Below are 22,013 nucleotides of genomic sequence, written 5' to 3'. Positions count from 1 at the left end.
CGTATGTACTGTTACCCGAGTTTAGCCACCACCGTGGCAGAAGGGCCGAATGTTTGTCTTAATGTACCATGTTAAGATTATTGTTTATATTCCTGTTTTAATTTAGTTCCTGTTTAATTTATATTCAACTATTCTGTTCCTATGTAAATAAACCCTATTTTATTAGAGAGAGAGAGAGAGAGAGAGAGAGAGAGAGAAATGGGGTTTAACATCCACTCGACACAAACTAGGTCATTTCGGGACTAACATATGGTTTAATTTTATTTCAATAATTCGCTTGCGCATAGGGGTCTTTAGCAGAGGGAGGAAACCGGAGGACCCGGAGAAAATCCACGTGGTTGGACAGGCGACCCTACTCCTTGTCAAGTACAACCGGGGATTCGAAACCACGCCAGTCGACTCAATGAAAGACTTTATGATACAGCGCACGCACGCTAACCATTCAGCCATCCAACCCCACCTATATTATTAAATCTATTATCAATAAATAGTGTTACATTTATCGGCTTCATCTCTTTTTGTTATTATACTCTGACCATGAAATAACAGGGATACAAAAAGAGGGTCAGAGGTCAAAGTTAAATTAAAGATGGCACCCGTAAAGTGTCCAGTCGTTCTAATGGGACGAACACCGCGAGGTTCCTGGTACAAGTGTCAGACGACTCGTCATCTCTTAAAGCTCAACCCCAATTACAAAACGACAGAAATAAGTAAATAAAAAAAAATTAAGGCCCTAAACAGTCGCCACTCGACTCAATGACAAACCTTATTATTTAACGCACACGCGTTAAAACAATTGACCTCTGACCCCCCCGGCGTATTAAATACCACCGCCGTTATCTTTTATGCTGAAATGTTTAAATAGTGATTTGTTTAGGTTGAAAATTTTAGGTTGGGGTAAGCCATCTTTTTGCATCTTTTGTTTTAGATTAAAGCTGAGGCTATATTGTAGTAGACTCAGTTCATATTTACAGGGTTACCTGATCAGACAGTTTGCAATCTTCAATAATTTGGTATACTGTTGGGAAAAAATACAGCAATCAGTGAAGCGTGTGTAGAGAATAACCAGGATGTGTATCGACTGGGTATCGAAGATTTAGTACGCCTTACCCATTTTATCGTTATGTTTTTTAATCTGGCGGGCGTCCTAATCCATCTAAGTCTCTGCCATCGGATGATCTAGAGAGTTGATCTTTGCCTAAATAGTAGTTTATATAACATTTGAAGTCACAATAGAGACACCCAATAAACAGGTTTAGATCTTACATCATGCATCTTTAATACATGCGCCAACATCTATTTATATAGTCTGATACCAGGGTATTGATTATATTTTAGGATGTGACCAGATTGTCTTGATCTCGCATTGTTGTCTTTATTGAATTTTTGGTTTGCACCAGGGCTTCCACCTCAAAATTTTCACTGCCAATAATTTTTGATAACGCACGAAACTTTTGCAAACTTTAAAAAACTTTGAAGGTGTCAAGAGACAGATGTTGATATCAAAATAATATATACATTATACTTGAATGGATAGCAATATTCATATATGGCTGTATAATCGCCAGTATTTTGTCATAGCTTAGAACTGTTATAGTGTATCTTTGTATATATTTTATTACTATTGAATTTTAGTTAAAGTAGTAATTGACCAATGTCCTAATTGATATCTCAGTTATCTTCCAAGTCTTGTAACTGTTTATACTTAATGTAATGATATATATTACGTATCTATAGTTAACACGCGTTCTTGCTATATCAATATCTTCTGCTGTATTTATTTTACTGTAACTTTAGCCTGGTGACCGGCTCACCCTAGCGATACATATCTCGTTATTGTGACCGTTAGCCAGTTCTGGACACTCGTTTATTAAAAGTACAATTTTAAATATTTATATGAGTTTTCGTCGTTAGTGATGGAATAACCTACAAACCCTCTGAATACAGCATTTCGGCAGAACTTACAGCATTTCTGATCAATGATGAAAATGGTATGTTATTTTCTTATTTTCTAATAGTTTATACCGATTTAATAATACTGATTTAAATAAGTTTCGCTTTAGACAAAGTTCATTAATTAATCTCAGTCGTTGTACCTTTATTGGAAACCCATGGACTGGTTGTCACATGTCACGAAACTAGAATTAGGTATAAATATCGACGGGTAGGCTTATTGTTTCTACAACGTCCTATTCAAGGAGTTCATTTACCTACTTACGAGTAGGACATTTTCAGACCGTTAATTTCTTTTAGAAGCTGAACGACGAAAAACCCACAAAAAAACCTGGAATATACTATCAGGCAATACAGGCATTTCCTTTAGTAGTTTTTATACGCCCACATTTTCATGTGGACGTATATTGTCGTCGCCCCTGTCCGTCCGTCCGTCCGTCCACAATTGTTTGTGAAAAGTCTACAGGTTACAATTTTTATCCGATTTCAATGAAACTTGAAATACAGGTTTATCATCCTAAGATCTCGGTTCCTTTCGATATTGGCATCTATCGGACCGTAACCTCATGGATTATGGCCCCTGATTGTACGAAAAATCACGTTTTTAGCTTGTGAACACTGTAGAGGTCACAATTTTTATCCGATTTTGTTGAAACTTGAAATGTAAGTTTATAACCCAAAGATCTCAGTTCCTTTCGATATTCGCGCATATCGAACAATAACTTCCTGAATTATGGCCCCTGATTGTACGTAAAAACACGTTTTTTGGCTTGTGGACCCTATAGAGGTCATAATTTTTATCCGATTTAAAAAACCGTATTATTATATCACCGTTAAACCCGAAGGACGGTTGAGTTCGAATTTCGTGAAAATCGGCCCAAAACTGACAGACAAAATGGCCGCCGTTCGTTCTCAAATAGCGTAAAAATATGGTATATCAAAGTTGTGGACCCTATAGAGGTCACAATGTTTATCCGATTTTGTTGAAACTTGAAATGTAAGTTTATAACTCAACGATCTTGGTTCCTTTCGATATTTGCGCATATCAAATTGTAATTTCCTGAATTATGGCCCTTGATTGTAGGAAAAATCACTTTCGTTTTAGCTTGTTTTCTATCCATCTCTCGAAAATGTGGGCGTATCCTGCCTGGCAACCGCTGGTTAATGTTTCAGATCACGTCTAGCATTGCTTGCCACTACTTTGTTGGTCATCGTCCTGAATGTAACTGTTTGACCCGAAGTGGACGTTGATGTCAGGAAATTATTTCCTTTATTCGCTATTGTTAGGGTGAATCTTGCGTTTTGATGGTCAATTAGACACTGTCTATTGGGCAATAACACCACTCTGTTTTAGTAATTTCTTTTAAAATGCTAAAAAAGCATGTTACAATGTCGATAAACACTTCCTGTTTCGCCTTTAGAGGGGTGTTATTGTCCAATAGACGTGTAAATTGTTATTGTGTGTCTATTGGACAATAACACCCCTCTAAATGCGAAACAGGAAGTGTTTATCTCTTAAGTATAGCCACTGCTTTGATGGTCTTTGTCTTATGGGTAACTTGTTTAACGTTGTTTCAGGTGGCGTCTAGTATTACCACTACGTTGTTGATCTTAGCCCTATGGGTAACTGTTTTACACGGAGTGGAAGTTGATGTCGAAAGTAAGTCTTGCAAAACATCATGTTAGACAACAATGCTTTAATAACATTTTGAAGTGGGGGGTTCGTCAGACATAATGTTATCGAACATTACGATTAAGAAAGAAGCAAACAAGAGGGACACCATCAAAATGATAATACTCAATAGTGAAATCATATCACGTGTCTGTCTATAAAAGAGTTAAAAGTATGTTGTCATATTTCAGTAGTTTATAGGTATAATTAAAATTATATTTTCATATTATAGGTATAAAAGAGTTGAAATTATATTTTTATATTTTAATATTTCAATAGAGTAGATTTTAATATTTCAGTAATCTATGGGTATAAAAGAGTTAAAATTATATTTTGATATTTCGGTAATCTATAGGTATAATAGAGTTAAAATTATGTTTTAATATTTCAGTAATCTATGGGTATAAAAGAGTTAAAATTATATTTTGATATTTCAGTAATCTATGAGTATAAAGGAGTTAAAATTATATTTTGATATTTCCGTAATCTATAGGTATAATAGAGTTAAAATTATATGTTTTAATATTTCAGTGATCTATGGGTATAAAAGAGTTAAAATTATATTTTGATATTTCAGTAATCTATGAGTATAACGGGGTTAAAATTATACTTAAATATTTCAGTAATTATGGGTATAGAAGAGTTAAAATTATATTTTAATATTTAAGTAATCTATGAGTATAAAGGGGTTAAAATTATACATAAATATTTCAGTAATTATGGGTATAGAAGAGTTAAAATTATATTTTAATATTTCAGTAATTTATGATAATAAAAGAGTTAAAATTATATGTTTTAATATTTCAGTATGGGTATAAAAGAGTTAAAATTATATTTTGAATATTTCAGTAATCTATAGGTATAGAAGAGTTAAAATTATATTTTAATATTTCAGTAATTTATTGGTATAAACGAGTTTACATTATACTTTAATATTTCAGTAATCTATGGGTATAAAAGAGTTTACATTATATTTATATATTTCAGTAATCTATAGGTATAAACGAGTTAAGATTATATTTTAATATTTCAGTAATTTATGGATATAAAATAGTTAAAATAGGTATAAAAAAGGAAGGTTGTTTGTTTATTAGAAACCAACATTTGATGTTCTCTTTAATATTTTCAATGTGACCAGAAGGGGTTCACGAGAACTATGCAGACATTTGCAAACAATATGTGTTTGTTTCTTCTTTTTTTCAGTGCCCAAATTTAATGATAACACCTGTTCAACTAATACATTTTACAATAAATTCCAATAAATTGAATTTGTTTTTGGTGCAGTATTTCATGATAAAATTGACAATTAATGATCGAGTATTGCCTTATTATGGATGTTTAATGATTCTATTGTTTTTATATATGGTGCAGTATTAATGACGCTATTTATTTTTTATATGGTGCAGTATTGTATGGTACTATTTATTCTTTATATGGTACAGTATTGTATGGTACTATTTATTCTTTATATGGTACAGTATTGTATGGTACTATTTATTCTTTATATGGTACAGTATTGTATGATACTATTTATTCCGTTTTTGGTGCAGTATTGAATGACACTATTTTGTATAGGGTGCAGTATTTTATGATAAAATTGACAATTAAAAGAAAGTATTGCCTAATACGGATGCTAGAAGATAGAAGCGGTTAAAGTCACCCGTACAACCTCGGGTAACGTGCAGCGAGTAACGAAGTAACCATGTATCAAAATTTAAATTTCTATTTCAGTTACATGTAATAAACCGTGTCTACACGGTGGTGAGTGTGTGTTATCACCTGATTTGTGTTCCGGCTTTAAACAAACATGTGCCTGTCCACCATCTTATACTGGGGAATTCTGTGAAAAGGTCATACTCAAAGGTAAGCTGACCTTAATTGCTACCGGTGTTGTGGTGCCCTTGATCCTAATTCTTGGAAGTAGTTTGATAATGAGAGTAGCTTCAATGTTTTTCGTCTACTTTTTTCATATTTTCAAACGGAAACTCCTCTTGAAATACTTCAATATTAAACCGAATTCTATTTCATGGGACAACATTTCAGGAAACGTTCTACTGTTTTGCTCTGACTGGGCTAATGAAGACGGGTACACACCATACAGTGTACTGTGAGAGAAATTTTGCCCAGGCTGCTCCGACTGGACTAATGAAGACGGGCATACACCATACAGTGGGCTATGAGGGGAATTTTGCCCGGACTACGGCCTACTCTTGTATCGAATTCCAACTGTCAAGAGCTATTTTACATGCACGGGACCTCGGTTTTTCGTCCCATCCGAACAACTAGACAGTTGTCCTTGTCAGGCCCTCCATCCTGCATCACTGGCAAGGGGGACCACGGCAAATGCAGGAATCGAACATCCGACCTCCAGGCTAGCGAGCCAGCCACCGTGACCCAACACTTCTAGGGTTATATACACATCATTATAATTTTTTTTATTTCATGTTTTTAAATTACAGTAAATTGTGATAAAGCTTGTGAGAATGGCGGTCAGTGTGTAGTCAAAGTAACGGAAAATACCTGCACAACTGTTAACAAAACCTGTGTCTGCCCACAAAACTATCATGGAGATTTGTGTCAAACATTTGTTCGTAAGTGTTTACTGACTAACGTGTTCTAATTCAATTTGAAAGTGTAAGTGAATAGATATTACAAACATCAATGTATCTGACGGGTTTAGGAATATTGCAATTTCGTTTTAATTAAATGTCGCAAAAAAAGGTTATGCTTGGTTGGCAAAGATTAACAAATCCCTCAAATGAAATTCAGAGATTTCAAAGGTCACATGATAAGATTCTAATAGGTTCGACTTTTCAGCAGCCCGGCCTTCATATCTACTTATAAAATCGCAAACCATTAATAACCTGACGGAAGTGTCGATTTGGATGCTTGGTAAATCACATCATTTCGTATTGGTAATTGTGTCGTAGGTTACATCATAAAGCGCCATATACGTCAGAACAATATACGTTTTCATTACCATAAACAACACAAAATTAACCCTCAATTTTGTTTTTCACCGTCAGCAACTAGAGCTTCTACGGCTTCATGTGACCCTCCTTGTACGACAGGCCAGGGCGAATGTGTTGTCCTTCGAAATTCACAGTTAGCACCTCACTTGACTGATCGAGCCTACTGTAACTGTACAACGGCAGTAACAGGATATTACTATGGAAACCAATGTCAACATCATCAACAAAAAGGTAAGTTTTATTCAAACATTGATGAGAGAGAGAGAGAGAGAGGGATCGCGTTTAACGTCAACTCGACACAAACTAGGTCATTTCGGGACTAACACATGGTTCAATTTTATTTCAATAATTCGTTTGCGGGTAGGGGTCTTTAGCAGTTGGGGGCAACCGGAGGACTCGGGAGAAAACCCACTAGGATGGACAGGCGACCCTACTCCTTGCCATGTACAACCGTGGAATCGAACCCACGCCAGTTGACTCAATGACAGACCTTTTGATACAACACGCACGCGCTAACCATTCGTCCATCCAAAACCCCTAACATTGATGAGAGTATTGTATATTTATTGTACTGACTTTACATATGTCTTTGTGATTTTATATAGATCTAAGCTCTAAAGGTGCTTGTGCAAGGTTTTTTTTCCGGTAACACAAGTGTGTAATTGAAATGCTCATATTGCGGAGAACTAGATCGGGGACGGACTAGCACATATTTCGTCATATGTGGATTCTGGGTTAGGGTCAGGACCTGCATATTTCGCCAAGGTTGCCAGATTTAAACCGGAATAGCCCTAAGTCTAACCTTGGACCAAGCGTAACCCTAACGCACAATGCACATATGATGACATATGTGCTACACCGTCTCCGATCTAGCGTTCTCCTCATAGTGATGGCTTCAGACTGGAACCGGATACAATGGGCAAAACAGGCAGAGTTATCTCCCCTCGATCAAATCTCGCCCACGCGAGATTACGCAACTTATTAAATTAAACATTGACGTCATATATTATTCTCACACTTATTTTTTTAAACAACATTTACATACTATTTCAATTAAAAACTATTTAAATTAAAGATACATTCCCGCGTACAAACTTTGTGATTTGATGATAGATTTGGACTAAAAACATATTCAAAGTAACCAATCTATCAAAAGTTTGCTTCAATTCCCTCTCAAAACTTTGTATTCGCGGGGATACCTATAGCTATAAGTAAGCTGAAAGCTTAGCTTCATTGTGAGAGGGCCCAATTTTCAGAATGTATTTATCATTACTTACTGTACATTTACCATATATATTAAGGTCTAAGTAAATTCTTAATTTTTTTCTGTCACCTTCTTTTGTACGTTGACACCCTTCAATGTTCCCAAAACCGCCTAACCATTTGATCCAAAAAATAACAACACAATAAGCTGGCAGATAACAATCGGGTTGCCAGTTAGTGATACCCTGACAATTTTGCCCAGTGATTGCCCCATGGGCGTTTTACGCGTAATCCAGTATTTTTCTAGTAAGATTGAGTGTCTATACTTTCTATATATATACCACATTTGACGTACTTGTATTGGAAATAACCACCCGATAAATACTTTTCTACGAAAGTATCTTTAAAAGAATTTGGAATTTCACGTGAAATGAAATTATTTAAATAAAACCTCTTATTAATTTTGTTGTTTAGTATATTTTGTTTATCACCAGTACCCTGTGACCCACCATGTAAAAATGGCGGCGTGTGTACTGTTACTGGTAGGTGTAATTGTCAAGGAACTTCTAGGGGTGATTACGATCCAGGAGACTGTAGCATGTTTTCCACAGGTAAGTTTAGATTTTTATACGATCACAAATCTGTTCGTCACCTGTATCCTTCCAGTGGAGGGGCGCCAGTGAATCCAATTAATATCATGTATGTTCGTCACCTGTGTCCTTCAAGGGGACCGCACCAGTCTTGGTCACCTTGCTACTTTCATTGGAGGGCGCTAGTCAACCCAGTTAGTATCATTTATGTTCGTCACCTGTGTCCTACCACTGGAGGGTGCTAGTCAACCCAGTTAGTATCATGTATCTTCACCTGTGTCCTTCCAGTCAGCCCAGTTAGTATGGCAATGACCCAATAGTGGAGCAAGCCAGAGCCAGAGGATGGCTTCAGTCAGCCCAGTTATTATCATGTAGTGACTACTGTTGGTAGCCGATAAATTCCTGTAGGACATTCCAGTTTGGTCTCCCCTTGTTTGGCAAGGAAATATGTCTAGTGTAAGGTAACGAAAAAATAGATGGCCGCGATTTTCAATGGATTGAAACACGATTTATATTTATTTTATAAGTCGGCAGTCGAGACCTTGTATATTATCGTAACAATGGTCCTTGACAATCGAGACAAACGTCGCTCTGAATAAAGTAATTTGACTGAAAAGTTCAATAATTCATTTTTTGATAATTTATTTTTGAACTATTTAAGCACGAACGGCCAGCTCTTTATCTAAATCCTACACAAGGATTGGTGATTTTTTGGGGATAGGAGGGATTGTTACGATATGGAGGGAGAGAGCGGGGAGAGAAATGGGTTTTAAGGTCCACTCGACACAAACTAGGTCATTTCGGGACTATCATAAGGTTTAATTTTATTTCAATAATTCGCTTGCGCGTAGGGGTTTTAGCAATGGGATGAAACCGGAGGACCCGGAGAAAACCAACGGGGATGGGCAGACGACACCACTCCTTGTCACGTACATGCCAGTTGACTCAATGACAGGCCTTATGATCTAGTGCGCACGTGCTAACCATTCGGCCACCCAGTCCCCCATTACAATAGCCACACGAATACTACGACGCTATTTGGACTTCGGTATGGATGGAACAAGTTGGAAAAGCTGGTCTGGGTCAGCTATTTAGTCTCTAGACACCCCCCCCCACACACACACACACACACCCACAACTATAAGATCATACTGCGCTATTATGACTTTAGAATCGATCGTACAAGGTAGAAAGGGGTGAAGTTGGAGCTGGTCTAAGTCGAATATTCATTCTTGCAATTTACTTAGGAGCCACCGTGGCTTAAAGATAACGACGTTCGCTTGCTAAACTAGAAGTTCCGTCCCGTAATCGATCCCGGTGTTAGCCGAGAGAACGTTCCTCCTTGTCAGTGGCTTAGGACGGGGGCCTATCAATGGGCAGCGTATTGTCGTTCGGATGGGAGGAAAAACCGCGGTCCCGTGTTCACAAGCTAACAGTGAGACTGATGCCCCCCGCCGAAATCTCGAAATATAAAGATGACACATATTAATTAATTGCACGTTTATCTTTTTCAAAAGTATTGAGCAAACAAAATAATTATCAACTCTACATTAAGTTTCATCACAATCTATCAGATAGAATCAACCTAACGAACATCAACATCAAGTTGAAACACTCTACCTCAATTAAAAGCAGAGTTGTTATGTTCCAAAGTCTTGACCAATCAAATGGCTTATCACTCGCTGCTTAGCCTCAGCAGAAAATGTTCATTACCGAAATTGGTCACGGTAATGATATAATGAAACTATACACCAAGTTTGATCACTCTCACTTAATTAGAACTAAAGTTATCGTGTCCCAAGGCATCAACCATTCAAACTTCTTATCTCTGCTTACCCTAAGCAGAAAATGTTCATCTTCGAACTCCATCAAGGTATCGACCTAATAAACGCCTACACCAAGTTTGAGAGAGAGAGAGAGAGAAATGGGGTTTAACGTCCACTCGACACAAACTAGGTCATTTCGGGACTAACATATGGTTTAATTTTATTTACATAATTCGCTTGCGCGTAGGGGTCTTTAGCAGTGGGAGGAAACCGGAGGACCCGGAGAAAACCCACGAGGTTGGACAGGCGACCCTACTCCTTGCCACGTACAACCGGGGATTCGATACACCAAGTTTGAACATTCTAACTCAATTAGAAGGAGAGTTCGTATGTCCCAAAAAAGTGTGACAGACGGACAGACAGACAGACAGACAGACACACCAATTTTAATAGTCCCCTGCTTTCATCGAAAGGCGGGGGACAAAAAACTGGACAGAATAAGCCATAGCACCAAGTTTCCTCATAGAACACTACTTCATTAGCCCAGTCGTAGAAGAAAAGTTGGAAGTTAAACCCCATTTCATTTCTTATGCTAGTGTCATCAAGTGGCCTGCAATTTGTATTTTAGATCAATGTAATCCTGCCTGTGAGAATGGTGGATCCTGCCTGGGTGGTGTCTGTCAATGTAAATCCACGAACGAATGGGATTACAGCGGTTCGCATTGTGAACAGGCTGGTGAGTTCTGGATTAAATCTATTTTTTCCTTGAAAATTTTAAATGGATGTTCTACGATGCGAAACGAAAAACCTTAAAATTTCAAACCTTGTTTAAATGATATGGTTCTGTTATATTTTCTTCTCGTTGTTTATAGTTCAATGTGCCCCGGCTTGTGTTCATGGAGTGTGTTATAGCTTTGGTGATAACTATAGTTATTGCAGATGTGATTCAAACTCAACAGGAACATATGAAGGATCGACTTGTGATATCTTTACAGCCCGTGAGTTATCAAATTTAAATTATCTTCCCACAAAAATCTTAAAGGAGCTGTGAGTATTTTCATTTGATGCATGAAAATGTTGCCATGAGCGGTCTTGCAGAGCGGTGCGACTGTGAAAAAATGTCAGTTGAACCCGGTTGCTCATGTTTTATTTTTCAGTGATGACCATCAAGCAGTTCATTTGACCTTATTTTGTGGAGGGCGCTAGTCAACCCAGTTCGTATCATTTATGTTCGTCATCCGTGTCCTATCAGTGGAGGGCGCTAGTCAACCCATTTAGTTATGTTCGTCACTTGTGTCCTATCAGTGGAGGGCGCTAGTCAACACAGTTAGTTATGTTCGTCACCCGTGTCCTATCAGTGGAGGGGGCTAGTCAACCCAGTTAGTTATGTTCGTCGCCCGTGTCCTATCAGTGGAGGGCGGTAGTCAACCCAATTAGTTATGTTCGTCACCCGTGTCCTATAAGTGGAGGGGGCAAGTCAATCCAGTTTGTATGGCAATGGCTTAATAGTGAAGCAAGTCAGCGGAAGACGACAGTCAGTCCAGTTTGTATCATTTATGTTCGTCACCGGTGTCCTACCAGATATAGTTCTATATTTTGTTCCCACTATTTATAGCTCAATGTACCCCGGCTTGTGTTCATGGAGTGTGTATCGATGGTTATTGCACTTGTGATTCAAATTCAACAGGGAGATATGAAGGACCGGCTTGTGACATCTTTACAGTCAGTGAGTTATCAACATTAATTATGTTCACATAAAAACCAAATGGTAGATTTATGTCACCTTGGCGATCCGACTCTGCTGTGAGCATTTGGGTTTGAGGCAACAGAGAGTTATAAGTTCAGATGCCTCCTACATGCGACGTCACATCATTATGGGTTTGACATGTAAATAAATGTCTTAATAATAGTTTATATAAAAAAATAAAGGCCTGCAATAGGCAGATTTAGCTTATACATAACACACCTTAAATAGTACAATGTTTAGGTCGGATATGTGAATAAGAGTATTAACCTATGAGTTAACGTTGTTGATATTAATATAGTTCAATGTTTCGGTCAAATATTTCAATTCGAGTCTTAACCTATGCTTTAACGTTGCCGATATTAATATATAGAGTCTTTCTTGATATCAAAAATATCAACCCTAAGGAGATATCGCAGTAGATTATGAAATTTATCACACAAGTGATACCTACTGTAGAATGTATTTTGGGGTGATAAAGTCGTTTAACAAAACTTTTTAGGTGCGTGTAGTGAACTTTGTGAAAATGGCGCCACGTGTGGAGTATATAATAATGAGTGCCAGTGTAAATCCAATGCAACCCATGATACATCGGGACCGACGTGTTCACAGGTGTCAGGTACTAGTATGATTTTCATTACAGGCGTCGAGCAAGACGTTAAATTAATAATTATTTTCGATTTCCAGGGATTTTATTAAACGGTGGTGGGAAGACTACATTAACTGTAAAATCTGAGATTCATTTCGTTTTACAGTCTGAAGTGATATTGAAAAACCTCGCCATACTTTCCTGCAAACTGTGCTGCTCTAAGTAGGCGAGGACCAGAATTAGTGGTTCTGAGTGCAAGATCCATTTTCCATATACGCGTTTTCTCGACGTTTCCGCGCGCATTTTCGCCGGCGAGAAAGTCGGTCTAATGCAAATGGGTCCATGTATATAATTGAAGAAAACGCGCACGGAAACGTCGCGAAAACGCGTAGATGGAAAACGGAGTTAAGACATTAATTTAAGTTTATAAATATATATTCAATCGTCACACATAGATTAGTGTTTAAATCTGTTGCTAAGCATTTATTGCCATTTTCACCACAGAGAGCATATAATTTTGGTAAGATCGTTGCTTGCGTCAACTTACATCTACGAGGAGCCACGGAATTTTCTACTGTGTCTTATCCCCTTGTCAGTGGTGCAGGACGCAGTGCCTGACAAGAACAGTTGTCCATCACGGCTCCCAGAGAGAAGTCTACCTCACCTTGACATCAAAAGTTCATTCGAAAACCGCCGATTGGAGTGATACGTGAAATGTCTGAAGAAATCCACCATTTTTGAATCTTTGCGAAGCCACCGGCGGAAGGCTACATCACGTGACATTCAAAATGGCCGACCGGATTCACCAAAGAGAAACGAACTGTAAACATCTCTCTGGGATCCGAGATTGACAGTTGTCTAGTGGAACAACTGATGTCTTCATCAGTCCAGTGTGTGCAGAAAACTAGGACATTAACCCCATTTCAATATTTTGACCCTTAAGGGTGCGTGCATGTCAAAGATAAGGGTGGTTTTTGCGCCGGAATCGATTTGTATTATTGCGCTCCCTGTCTCGGTCGTATGATCGCCAGGCCTCTGAATGGGACTTAATTTATTATTCAGTTTATAGTTTATTAGAATGTGTCGGTGGTTGTTTAAATGGAACTTATTGTTATATTTATAATTTATTAGAATGTGTCGGTGGTTGTTTAAATGGAACTTATTGTTATATTTATAATTTATTAGAATGTGTCGGTGGTTGTTTAAACGGGGGTGCATGTGGACATGGAAGTACGTGTCTATGTAGCCTAGAATACACCGGAGCAAACTGTGAAACATATATAGGTAAAGTATACAATATTCTTCTTGCCCTGAGTTTGCTGTCGTTGTTTTGATCCCAGGCTTCTACCTGACATAAAATAAGGTGACCTGCCTAACCTCGTAGGTCATGTATGGTTTCTCCGTATTCCTGTAATTTTGCTAAATGCGCCCAAGTTATGGAGCCAGCCGTAAGAATTCCTACAGAGTGAATCTCAATATGAACTTATTCACTCAACACATTTACAAACACTTGCAGAAGTCGAATGTTAGAAATGATACCTCTCTCTCTCTCTCTCTCTCTCTCCACACACACACACACACATACCAACATGCACACATTAAACTGATTTAAAATACCATTTGAAATAATGGTAGGGGCAACGTGCCGACGGTACATTATTTATACTAGTTGGAATTTTGGACCCGCGTGACGTATTTCTTTGCAAAGCACGCACGGATGTCTGTATTTAAGTTGTTTAATGGTCTCGAGCTTAAGACCACACATAATGTTTATCTTGTATGAAATTTGCATTCATACAGGTTGTCCTTGTCAGAATAACGGAACATGTATTGATCAATACTGTCATTGTACAGCAAACAGCACAGGAATATACTATGGACAACTTTGCGACCAATTCCTTTTTTCACGTAAGTATATTTTAGGTAAATCAAAAAATATCAGATAATAGAAAGCGCAACGTTGAAGGCAGAAACTTTTAATAAGATTGCACACTAGTTCATGTTTGTCAAGCATTTATAGGTGTTGATGATCCTTGGTGCGTTGGCGAATTGCGTCATCAATCAACATGCCTTTAAAGTGTAATGCTTATCCAGTCGCGTGTATACTACATAAGCTGGTACCAAAAACACGTCCGGCTTGTCGGGGATATCATTTCGGTGGATATAGACGTAAAATAAAGCTATTTGACACACACCCGTCCGGTATCTCAAGGGAAAGTATTGTCAAATATAACTAATGTCGTTTTCAAACATACGGGTATTGTTATCTTGATGACGTCTCCCGGCATGAGCGGTGAGAGCTAAGTGATGAGTAAGGCCCGTCTATGTACCCGTTTGTCTGTAGTTTCCCCTGGCGAAAAAGTTGGTCTTATGCAATTGTAATGGGGCTGTGTCACTGTAACCGGCGAGAATGCCCACATGGAAACTGGCGGCGAAAAAGTTGGTCTAATGCAATTATAATGGGGCCGTGTCAATGTAAGCGGCGAAAATGCCCACGTGGAAACCGGGCTTATGGCTTATGCCACAATAGAGCAACTGTTAGGTGGGGTTTTAAGATATAATGTATGTACGATATGATGATATGAGATGTACAATAAATAACACCCGTTTAACAACTATTGCCACCCCAGAGGAGAATTTATGAGCCCCGGTTTTTTCTGGAGTAGTTTTTTGCGAAGATTTCGAATTTGGGTGGTGATCAGGCGCTTGAGGGGGCTTTTCTAAGATACCTATTGACTAATAGATGTACAATAAATAACACCCGTTTAACAACTATTGCCACCCCAGAGGAGAATTTATGAGACCCGGTTTCATTCGATTAACAACCTGGTGAAATCGTCTTGATAAAACTCAGTAAATCAAAATAGTTGATCACATTATAGTTGATACGAAGTGTGACATGTCTGTGGATTCGTGAGAGATGAAGCGCACTCGGCAAACCTCAGCAGATTCCAGAACCCTACATCTAGCCTCGGCTGTATGACGAAGTCCGCCATTGGAACTGCTTTCAAGTTCCCGGATTACTAACGGCGTTGCCCATGGCGACGCCTTTGAAGAATATTTTATCATACAAATATTTCAAAGTCTGAAGTTGTTTTTCTTTCAAGTTTATCCGATTTTCTTCAAACAAGTAAAACTTTGCACCGAAAATTCTACACACGTTTCGAACGACGCAATTTTGATAACTTCTTTTTAAAACCGGCAAGGTCTCCTAATAAGCAAACCGGTGCCGCATCGCATTTTTACAGGTGTAGGTACATATCACTTACCGTCATACAGCCGAGGCTACATGTAGAGTAAGGGAATCTGCCGAGGTTTGCCGAGTAAGATGAAGTGGTATGTTAACTTGTATTCAGTGTTATGTATGGGTTCGTCTGTCTGTCTGTCTGTCTGTTTGTCCGTCACACGTTTTGGGACACACTAACCCTCCTTCTAATTGGTGTATCGGTTTATTAGGCCAATGCCTTGATGGAGTTCGAAGATAACCATTTTCTGCTTAGGGTAAGCAGAGATAAGCAATTTAATTGGTTGATGCTTTGGGACACTATAACTTTAGTTCTGATTAAGTGAGAGTGGCGAAACTCGGTGTATAGTTTCATTACATCAATACCCCGACTAAGTTCGATAATGAGCTCTTTCTGCCCAGGGTAAGCAAAGCGATAAGCAATTTGATTGGTCGAGAATTTGGAATACAATATCTCTTCGTCTAATTGAGCTAGAATGTTCAAACTTGGTGTAGGTGTCTTATTAGGTGAAGGCCTTGATGGAGTTCGATGATAAACAATGTCTGCTTGCGGTAAGCAGAGGTAAGCAATCTAATTGGTTGATGCTTTGGGCCACGATAACTTTGGTTTTAATTAACTGAGAGTGATGAAACTCTGAGTATAGATTTATTATATCATTACCTTGACTAAGTTTGATGATGAGAATTTTCTGCTTAGGATAAGGATCGGTAAGCTATTTGATTGGTCAAGACTTTGGAACATAACAACTCTGCTTTTAATTGATGTTGATGTTCATAAGGTGAATGTCTTGACTGAGTTGAATGATTAATATCTCGAGCTAAAGCTTAACAGAGCTAAGCAATTTCGTTGGTCGATGCTTTGGGACAAGATAAATTTGATTCTATCTGATAGAGAGTGTTGTAACTTAGTGTATAGTTGATAATAATTTTGATTGCTTGATACTTTTGAAACAAATAAATGTACAATTAATTAATATGTGTCATCTATTTATTTTTGGATTTCGGCGGGGGACATCAGCCCCACTGTTGGCTTGTTAAAATCGTTTAAAGGGCGAATAACTCTATTCTTTGGAACCTTAAATTGGTACTACGGGTTACATATCTATCTGTTGGTGGGAAATGAAATGAAATGAAATGAAATGGGGTTTAACGTCCTACTGTTCTGCTCCGAACTGGGCTAATGAAGACGGGCATACACCATACAGTGTGCTATGAGGGACATTTTGCCCGGACAGCGGCACTACAACCTACTCTTATATCGAATGTCAAGGGATCTTTTACGTGCACTCCAATGTGTACACGGGACCTCGGTTTTTCGCCCCATCCGAATGCCTAGACAGCTGTCCTTGTCAGGCCCTCTGTCCTGCATCACTGACAAGGGGGAACCACGCCGGAAAATCTAGAAGAACTTTCTCGGCCAATGCAGGGATCGAACACCCGACCTCCAGACTAGCGAGCCAGCGTCTTACCCACTTAGCCACCGTGACCCCACTGTTGGTGGGAGATGAGGAGGTGTGTTAACTTGTGTTCGGCCTTTTATCAAAGTCGTGTAGGTTCAGCCTTTTAATCCATCTATTGATTAATCTTATCCACAGCTCCATGTTACCCGCCAGTTCTCAATGATGGATTGTGTGTTACTCGACAATCATTTTGCCCATATGACGTCATAGGGTATTTCCATGGTGACCAATGTGAACAGTACAGTCCACACAGTGAGTACTATATATTACTGACAAAGCCATAATAGTTAGACCAATTTCTTCCCAAAAGATACCCATTATTCCAAATTTTGCTATGGACCACTTCCTCAAAATATACTATGGCAGCCATCTTTGATCTTCAAGATTTCTGCTATGCAAAAAACCATATCTACCAATATCTCATCTTCTAAACAAGGAACACAGTTATATCACCTAAAAAGGGCACCAATTCATCCAAATATAGTATGGTGACCATCTTGGATCTTCAAGATTTCTGCTATATTAAAAGTGAGAAAAAGGTAGACTTTGGAAGAACGTTGCTGACCGTCGTAATATATTTGAAGGAAATGGTGCCTTTTCTTATAGGTGGTATTATTATGTATCTTAAAGATACAAGATGGCCGTCATACCATATTTGGAGGAAACTTGGCTTGAGTTTAAAGATGGGTTCCCAGAAAAGTATTTATCGGGTGGTTATTTCCAATAAAAGTATGGCAATTTTGGTATATATGGAAAGTAGAGATATCCAATCTTACTAGAAAAATACTGGATTCCCCGAAAAACACTCATGGAGCGTATACAGGACACAAATGTAAGGGTTCCCCTAATTAACAGCCCGACGATTAGGAACTTCTGCACGCGTGATGTCAAAGGTCACAAGCGAACATTGCGCGCTTGATGTACAAGTTGATAAACTTTATGAAGAGTTAGACGTACAATACTTTCTGAGGTAAAAATGGCGGAAAAAGACGCGGGTAGTGGATAATCCCAAAATTTAATTAGGATTCGATATTTGTAATAAATAGTAAGCGATTAAAGACAACATCGTCTTATGTATGCAATGAAATTCTTCTCTGACTCCCAAGACGTGACGTAAACATGACCTGGTTTGATCGAATTTTAATAGCAGGGCATTCCTTCGCAATTACAATGTTTGAGAAGGATTTAAAGCATAATTATGACAAATTAATTAGTTTGAATATGTTTTTGGTCCATATATACCATTAAATAACCCAGTTTGTACGCGGGAACCCATCTTTAATACGTCTAAATTACTTATTTTGTACGCCATGGTGCGAGAGCCATTGCAGTGTTTGAACTGTTAGCATTTTCTATGCGTACGTACCTTGTGTTTTTATCGTTACCCTGTTATTACATGCCCTCAATAAATCCGGATCTCTCAATGCCAACAGCCATGCCTCCGCGTCCATGTCGAGGAGCATTTATTAGTAGCATAATGCTATAGCGCAGAGAGAGAGAGACAGAGAGAGAGAGAGAGTTTAACGTCCAGTCAACACAAACTAGGTCATTTCGGGACTAACATATAGTTCAATTTTATTTCAATAATTCGCTTGCGCGTAGGGGTCTTTAGCAGTGGGAGGACCCGGAGAAAACCCACGAGGTTGGACTGGCGCCCCTCCTCCTAGTAACGTACAATCTTGAAATCGAAACCACGCCAGTTGACTCAATGACAGACCTTATGATACAAAGCGCGCTAACCATTCGCTCCACTCCTCCCACCCCCATGTTATAGTTGGATCTATTGGTATGTTTGTTGTATTATGTAGGATGTAGCAGTAGTTGTTTAGAGCCAGAAGTGTGTGTAGACGAGCGTTGTAGGTGTCCATACAATCTGACAGAGGGTTATATGCATGTTGATGTCTTTGGTGCAGTTGCAAAATGCAGTGGTAAATATTATATGTAAGTATGAATTCGTTAGCCTTTTAAAGGGATGACATCAAACTATGACTGTGTATATAAGGGAAAGCACCGTGTAATAATATTGTTCTTGTACATGTTTGGAACTATATGTATATTATAAGTGAAAGCATCGGGTAGTTACATTGTTCAAGTACGGGGGTATATATTTGGAAATATAAAAATATAATGAAAGTCAAAACAAGGCAAATACAATCTACAGTCGGGGCGTTGAATGTCACCATTATTCTTATACTAGAGTTTGTTTGTTCTAGAAGCTTCAAGCGAATGACAAACTTCCTCTATTTTATCTTGATCTAATGTCCCGAATCACTGCATTTCTTTATCTTATTGTCACTTTAATTTTTATGTAACCATATAGCATGCGGACAGCGTGAGTGACAGCCGGATGTATGGCTAGGGTGCGCTGTGTATGCATATCACGCGATCTGTGGGTTTCGTACGAAATATTGTTCAAAGGAAAGGCCCCCAAATCCACCTCGCGTCTTGGGGGGTGGGGGGTGGCCGAATGGTTAGCACGTGCATGCTGTATCATAAAGCCTGTCATTGAGTCAGCTGGCGTGGTTTCGAATCTCTGGTTGTACGTGACAAGGAGTTGGGTCGCCTGTCCAACCTCGTGGGTTTTCTCCAGGTCCTCCGGTTTCCTCCCACTGCTAAAGATCCCTACGCGCAAGCGAATTATTGAAATAAAATTAAACCATATGTTAGTCCCGAAATGACTAGTTTGTGTTGAGTGGACGTTAAACCCCATTTCTCTCTCACTCTCTTTCTCTCTCACCTCGCGTCTCCTACCTATGCTAAGACTATATATTATTTGGCTCCTCTGACAAGTTTCTCAGGAAGCATCAGTCTGCGATATTACCCAAGGCGGGAACGGATGTTAAGCGAGATAGTCATGTCATCAGTAATAGAAGCAGGAAAGCGAATTAGCTATCCTCGATCTGACAACATCGGTTCGTTTTTGTCCCAAACTAGAGAGAGAGAGAGAGAGAAATGAGGTTTAACGTCCACAAACTAGGTCATTTCGGGACTAACCTGTGGTTCAATTTTATTTTTATAATTCGCTTGCGCGTAGGGGTCCATATATATAGTAGTGGGCGGAAACCGGAGGACCCGGACAAAATCCACGAGGTTGGACAGCCGAGCCTACGCCTTGTCACGTACAACCGGGGAATCGAAACCACGCCAGTTGACTCAATGACAGACCTGATGATGCAGCGCGCACACACTAACCAATCGGCTATACACCCCACCCCCTAAAATAGAATTTTCATCAAACGTTTCTTTACACCCTTAGTAATAACACCGCCAAGGTTTCCAATCACCATACCCATATATGGCTATGTATGGGACATGGCGTGCATAGATTTCTGAGAATCAGGCAAGGCCTTTGACGTCAGTGTCATAGTAACGTTATATCTATTTCTTAAGGACACCTCAGTTTTGGTCAAAGGTCACCAAATGTAAGCACGGCTAGCGCTAGCCCCAATCCTAACCATGGACCTAGCCCTAACCCTTACCCACAATCTCTTCAACAATCAACAACCCTAAACTTATTTACATCTCAGCGACCTTGACGAAATCTTGGGGTGGCCTTAACAAAAAGATCTAGCCATATAAATATGACGGAACCCAATCAAATAGATGTTCAGTAGGTGAGGTCAAACTGTGGATAAAATTACAAGATAAGAGTCTCAAGATGACACTGATGTTAAAAGAAAAAAAAATCAAACATGGCTTCCGCTTATCCTGCTTCCATAATTTGTCTTGGCTTATTTCGAAAGAATTGTTGAATAATGATATTAGATAACAAAATAACAACATTTTATGAAAATTAGATAACATTTTACATCTTAATTTTGAACTCGATAACGTGATAGCCCCTCGGGGATAGATGTAGTGTCCTATTGGAACCCATGAGCCGAGATTAGGGAAACACTAGAGTGAGACCGTTGTTGAATTCACTTCACTTGCGTAATTAAAAGCCAAGATAATTTGCTTAAGTTAATGTTAAGTTTTGATGTCACTAATAAAGTAAAAAAAATAAAGTTATAACTGCTTGTCTTGCATGAATTAAATAAATATCCACAAATAATGTACATAGATAGAAAAAAAACAATTATGGAAAATGACCACGAGTTTCAATTTTAAAATTTAATATATTTTCCAAATGTAACCTTTTTATTAACCTAAAGATCAGATTGTGGGGTTGGGGATAATTCTTTTACTGACATAAACTCTAATGAATTATATATTCGGCCGAATGCTTCGGCGAAGCGGACACACCAGGCGAATATAATTCGCCCGAATAAATATTCGGCCGAATATACCAAACACTGCCGAATGACAGTGGACACACTATGCGAATTTCGACGCCGATTGATTCGGCCGAATCATTCGGCTAGTGTGTCCACCGCTTTAGTAGAACATAGAATAATGGTGGTGATAAATTGTGAATTGTTTGTATTTTATTCTCTTTATATTTTAGTCGTTCATTAATTATGTATTCATTCAATTAAAAAATACACTAATAATAATTAGTTTAATTCCTATCTTATTGTTTTATTTTATTGTAATGTATTTTATATTTTAACATTTCGTCTTTAAGGGCTGTGACTAATGTTGGTGTATTGCTAATTCCTGGGATATCATTTTAATACATATACCGATTTGTACATTTAAAAAGCATTTTATGTCTCCTACCGTTTCTAGGACAGTCATTCTGCTTGTCGGACTTGCTGTTCTCTGTATACGATGTTTAATGTTTTTCGGTAATAAATAGTTTCAAGGATAATTCCAGTCTTTAGTTATTAACGAATATTATCACTTCTACAACAGCCTGGGAAAACTATAGATTTGTA

At 38.5% G+C, this 22,013-nt stretch overlaps 1 protein-coding gene across 1 annotated transcript; it reads left to right on the top strand.

The window, feature by feature from the left end:
• The first annotated feature begins 1,786 nt into the window (after window positions 1-1,786).
• On the top strand, window positions 1,787-21,768 carry LOC126818128 (von Willebrand factor D and EGF domain-containing protein). The gene is made up of 12 exons (XM_056100500.1): window positions 1,787-1,991; window positions 3,532-3,613; window positions 5,357-5,488; window positions 6,085-6,216; window positions 6,652-6,828; window positions 8,295-8,411; window positions 10,785-10,892; window positions 11,029-11,154; window positions 11,772-11,882; window positions 12,403-12,519; window positions 13,567-13,653; window positions 21,761-21,768. The coding sequence occupies exons 1-12, from the start codon at window positions 1,980-1,982 to the stop codon at window positions 21,766-21,768; spliced, it is 1,209 nt and encodes a 402-aa protein (XP_055956475.1). The 5' UTR covers window positions 1,787-1,979.
• Window positions 21,769-22,013: the final 245 nt, after the last annotated feature.

Source organism: Patella vulgata, chromosome 4 (assembly GCF_932274485.2).
Source record: "Patella vulgata chromosome 4, xgPatVulg1.2, whole genome shotgun sequence".
NCBI classification, from domain to species: Eukaryota; Metazoa; Mollusca; class Gastropoda; family Patellidae; genus Patella; species Patella vulgata.
The sequence above is the reverse complement of the archived record's forward strand: the minus strand, read 5'-3'. Positions and strand labels throughout refer to the sequence as shown.

Excerpts from the sequence above, each read along its gene's own strand:
- LOC126818128 (XM_056100500.1), top strand. Across the intron at positions 6,829-8,294 it reads TCAACATCATCAACAAAAAG|TACCCTGTGACCCACCATGT; the intron begins GTAAGTTTTATT and ends GTTTATCACCAG. Across the intron at positions 11,883-12,402 it reads TTGTGACATCTTTACAGTCA|GTGCGTGTAGTGAACTTTGT; the intron begins GTGAGTTATCAA and ends AAAACTTTTTAG.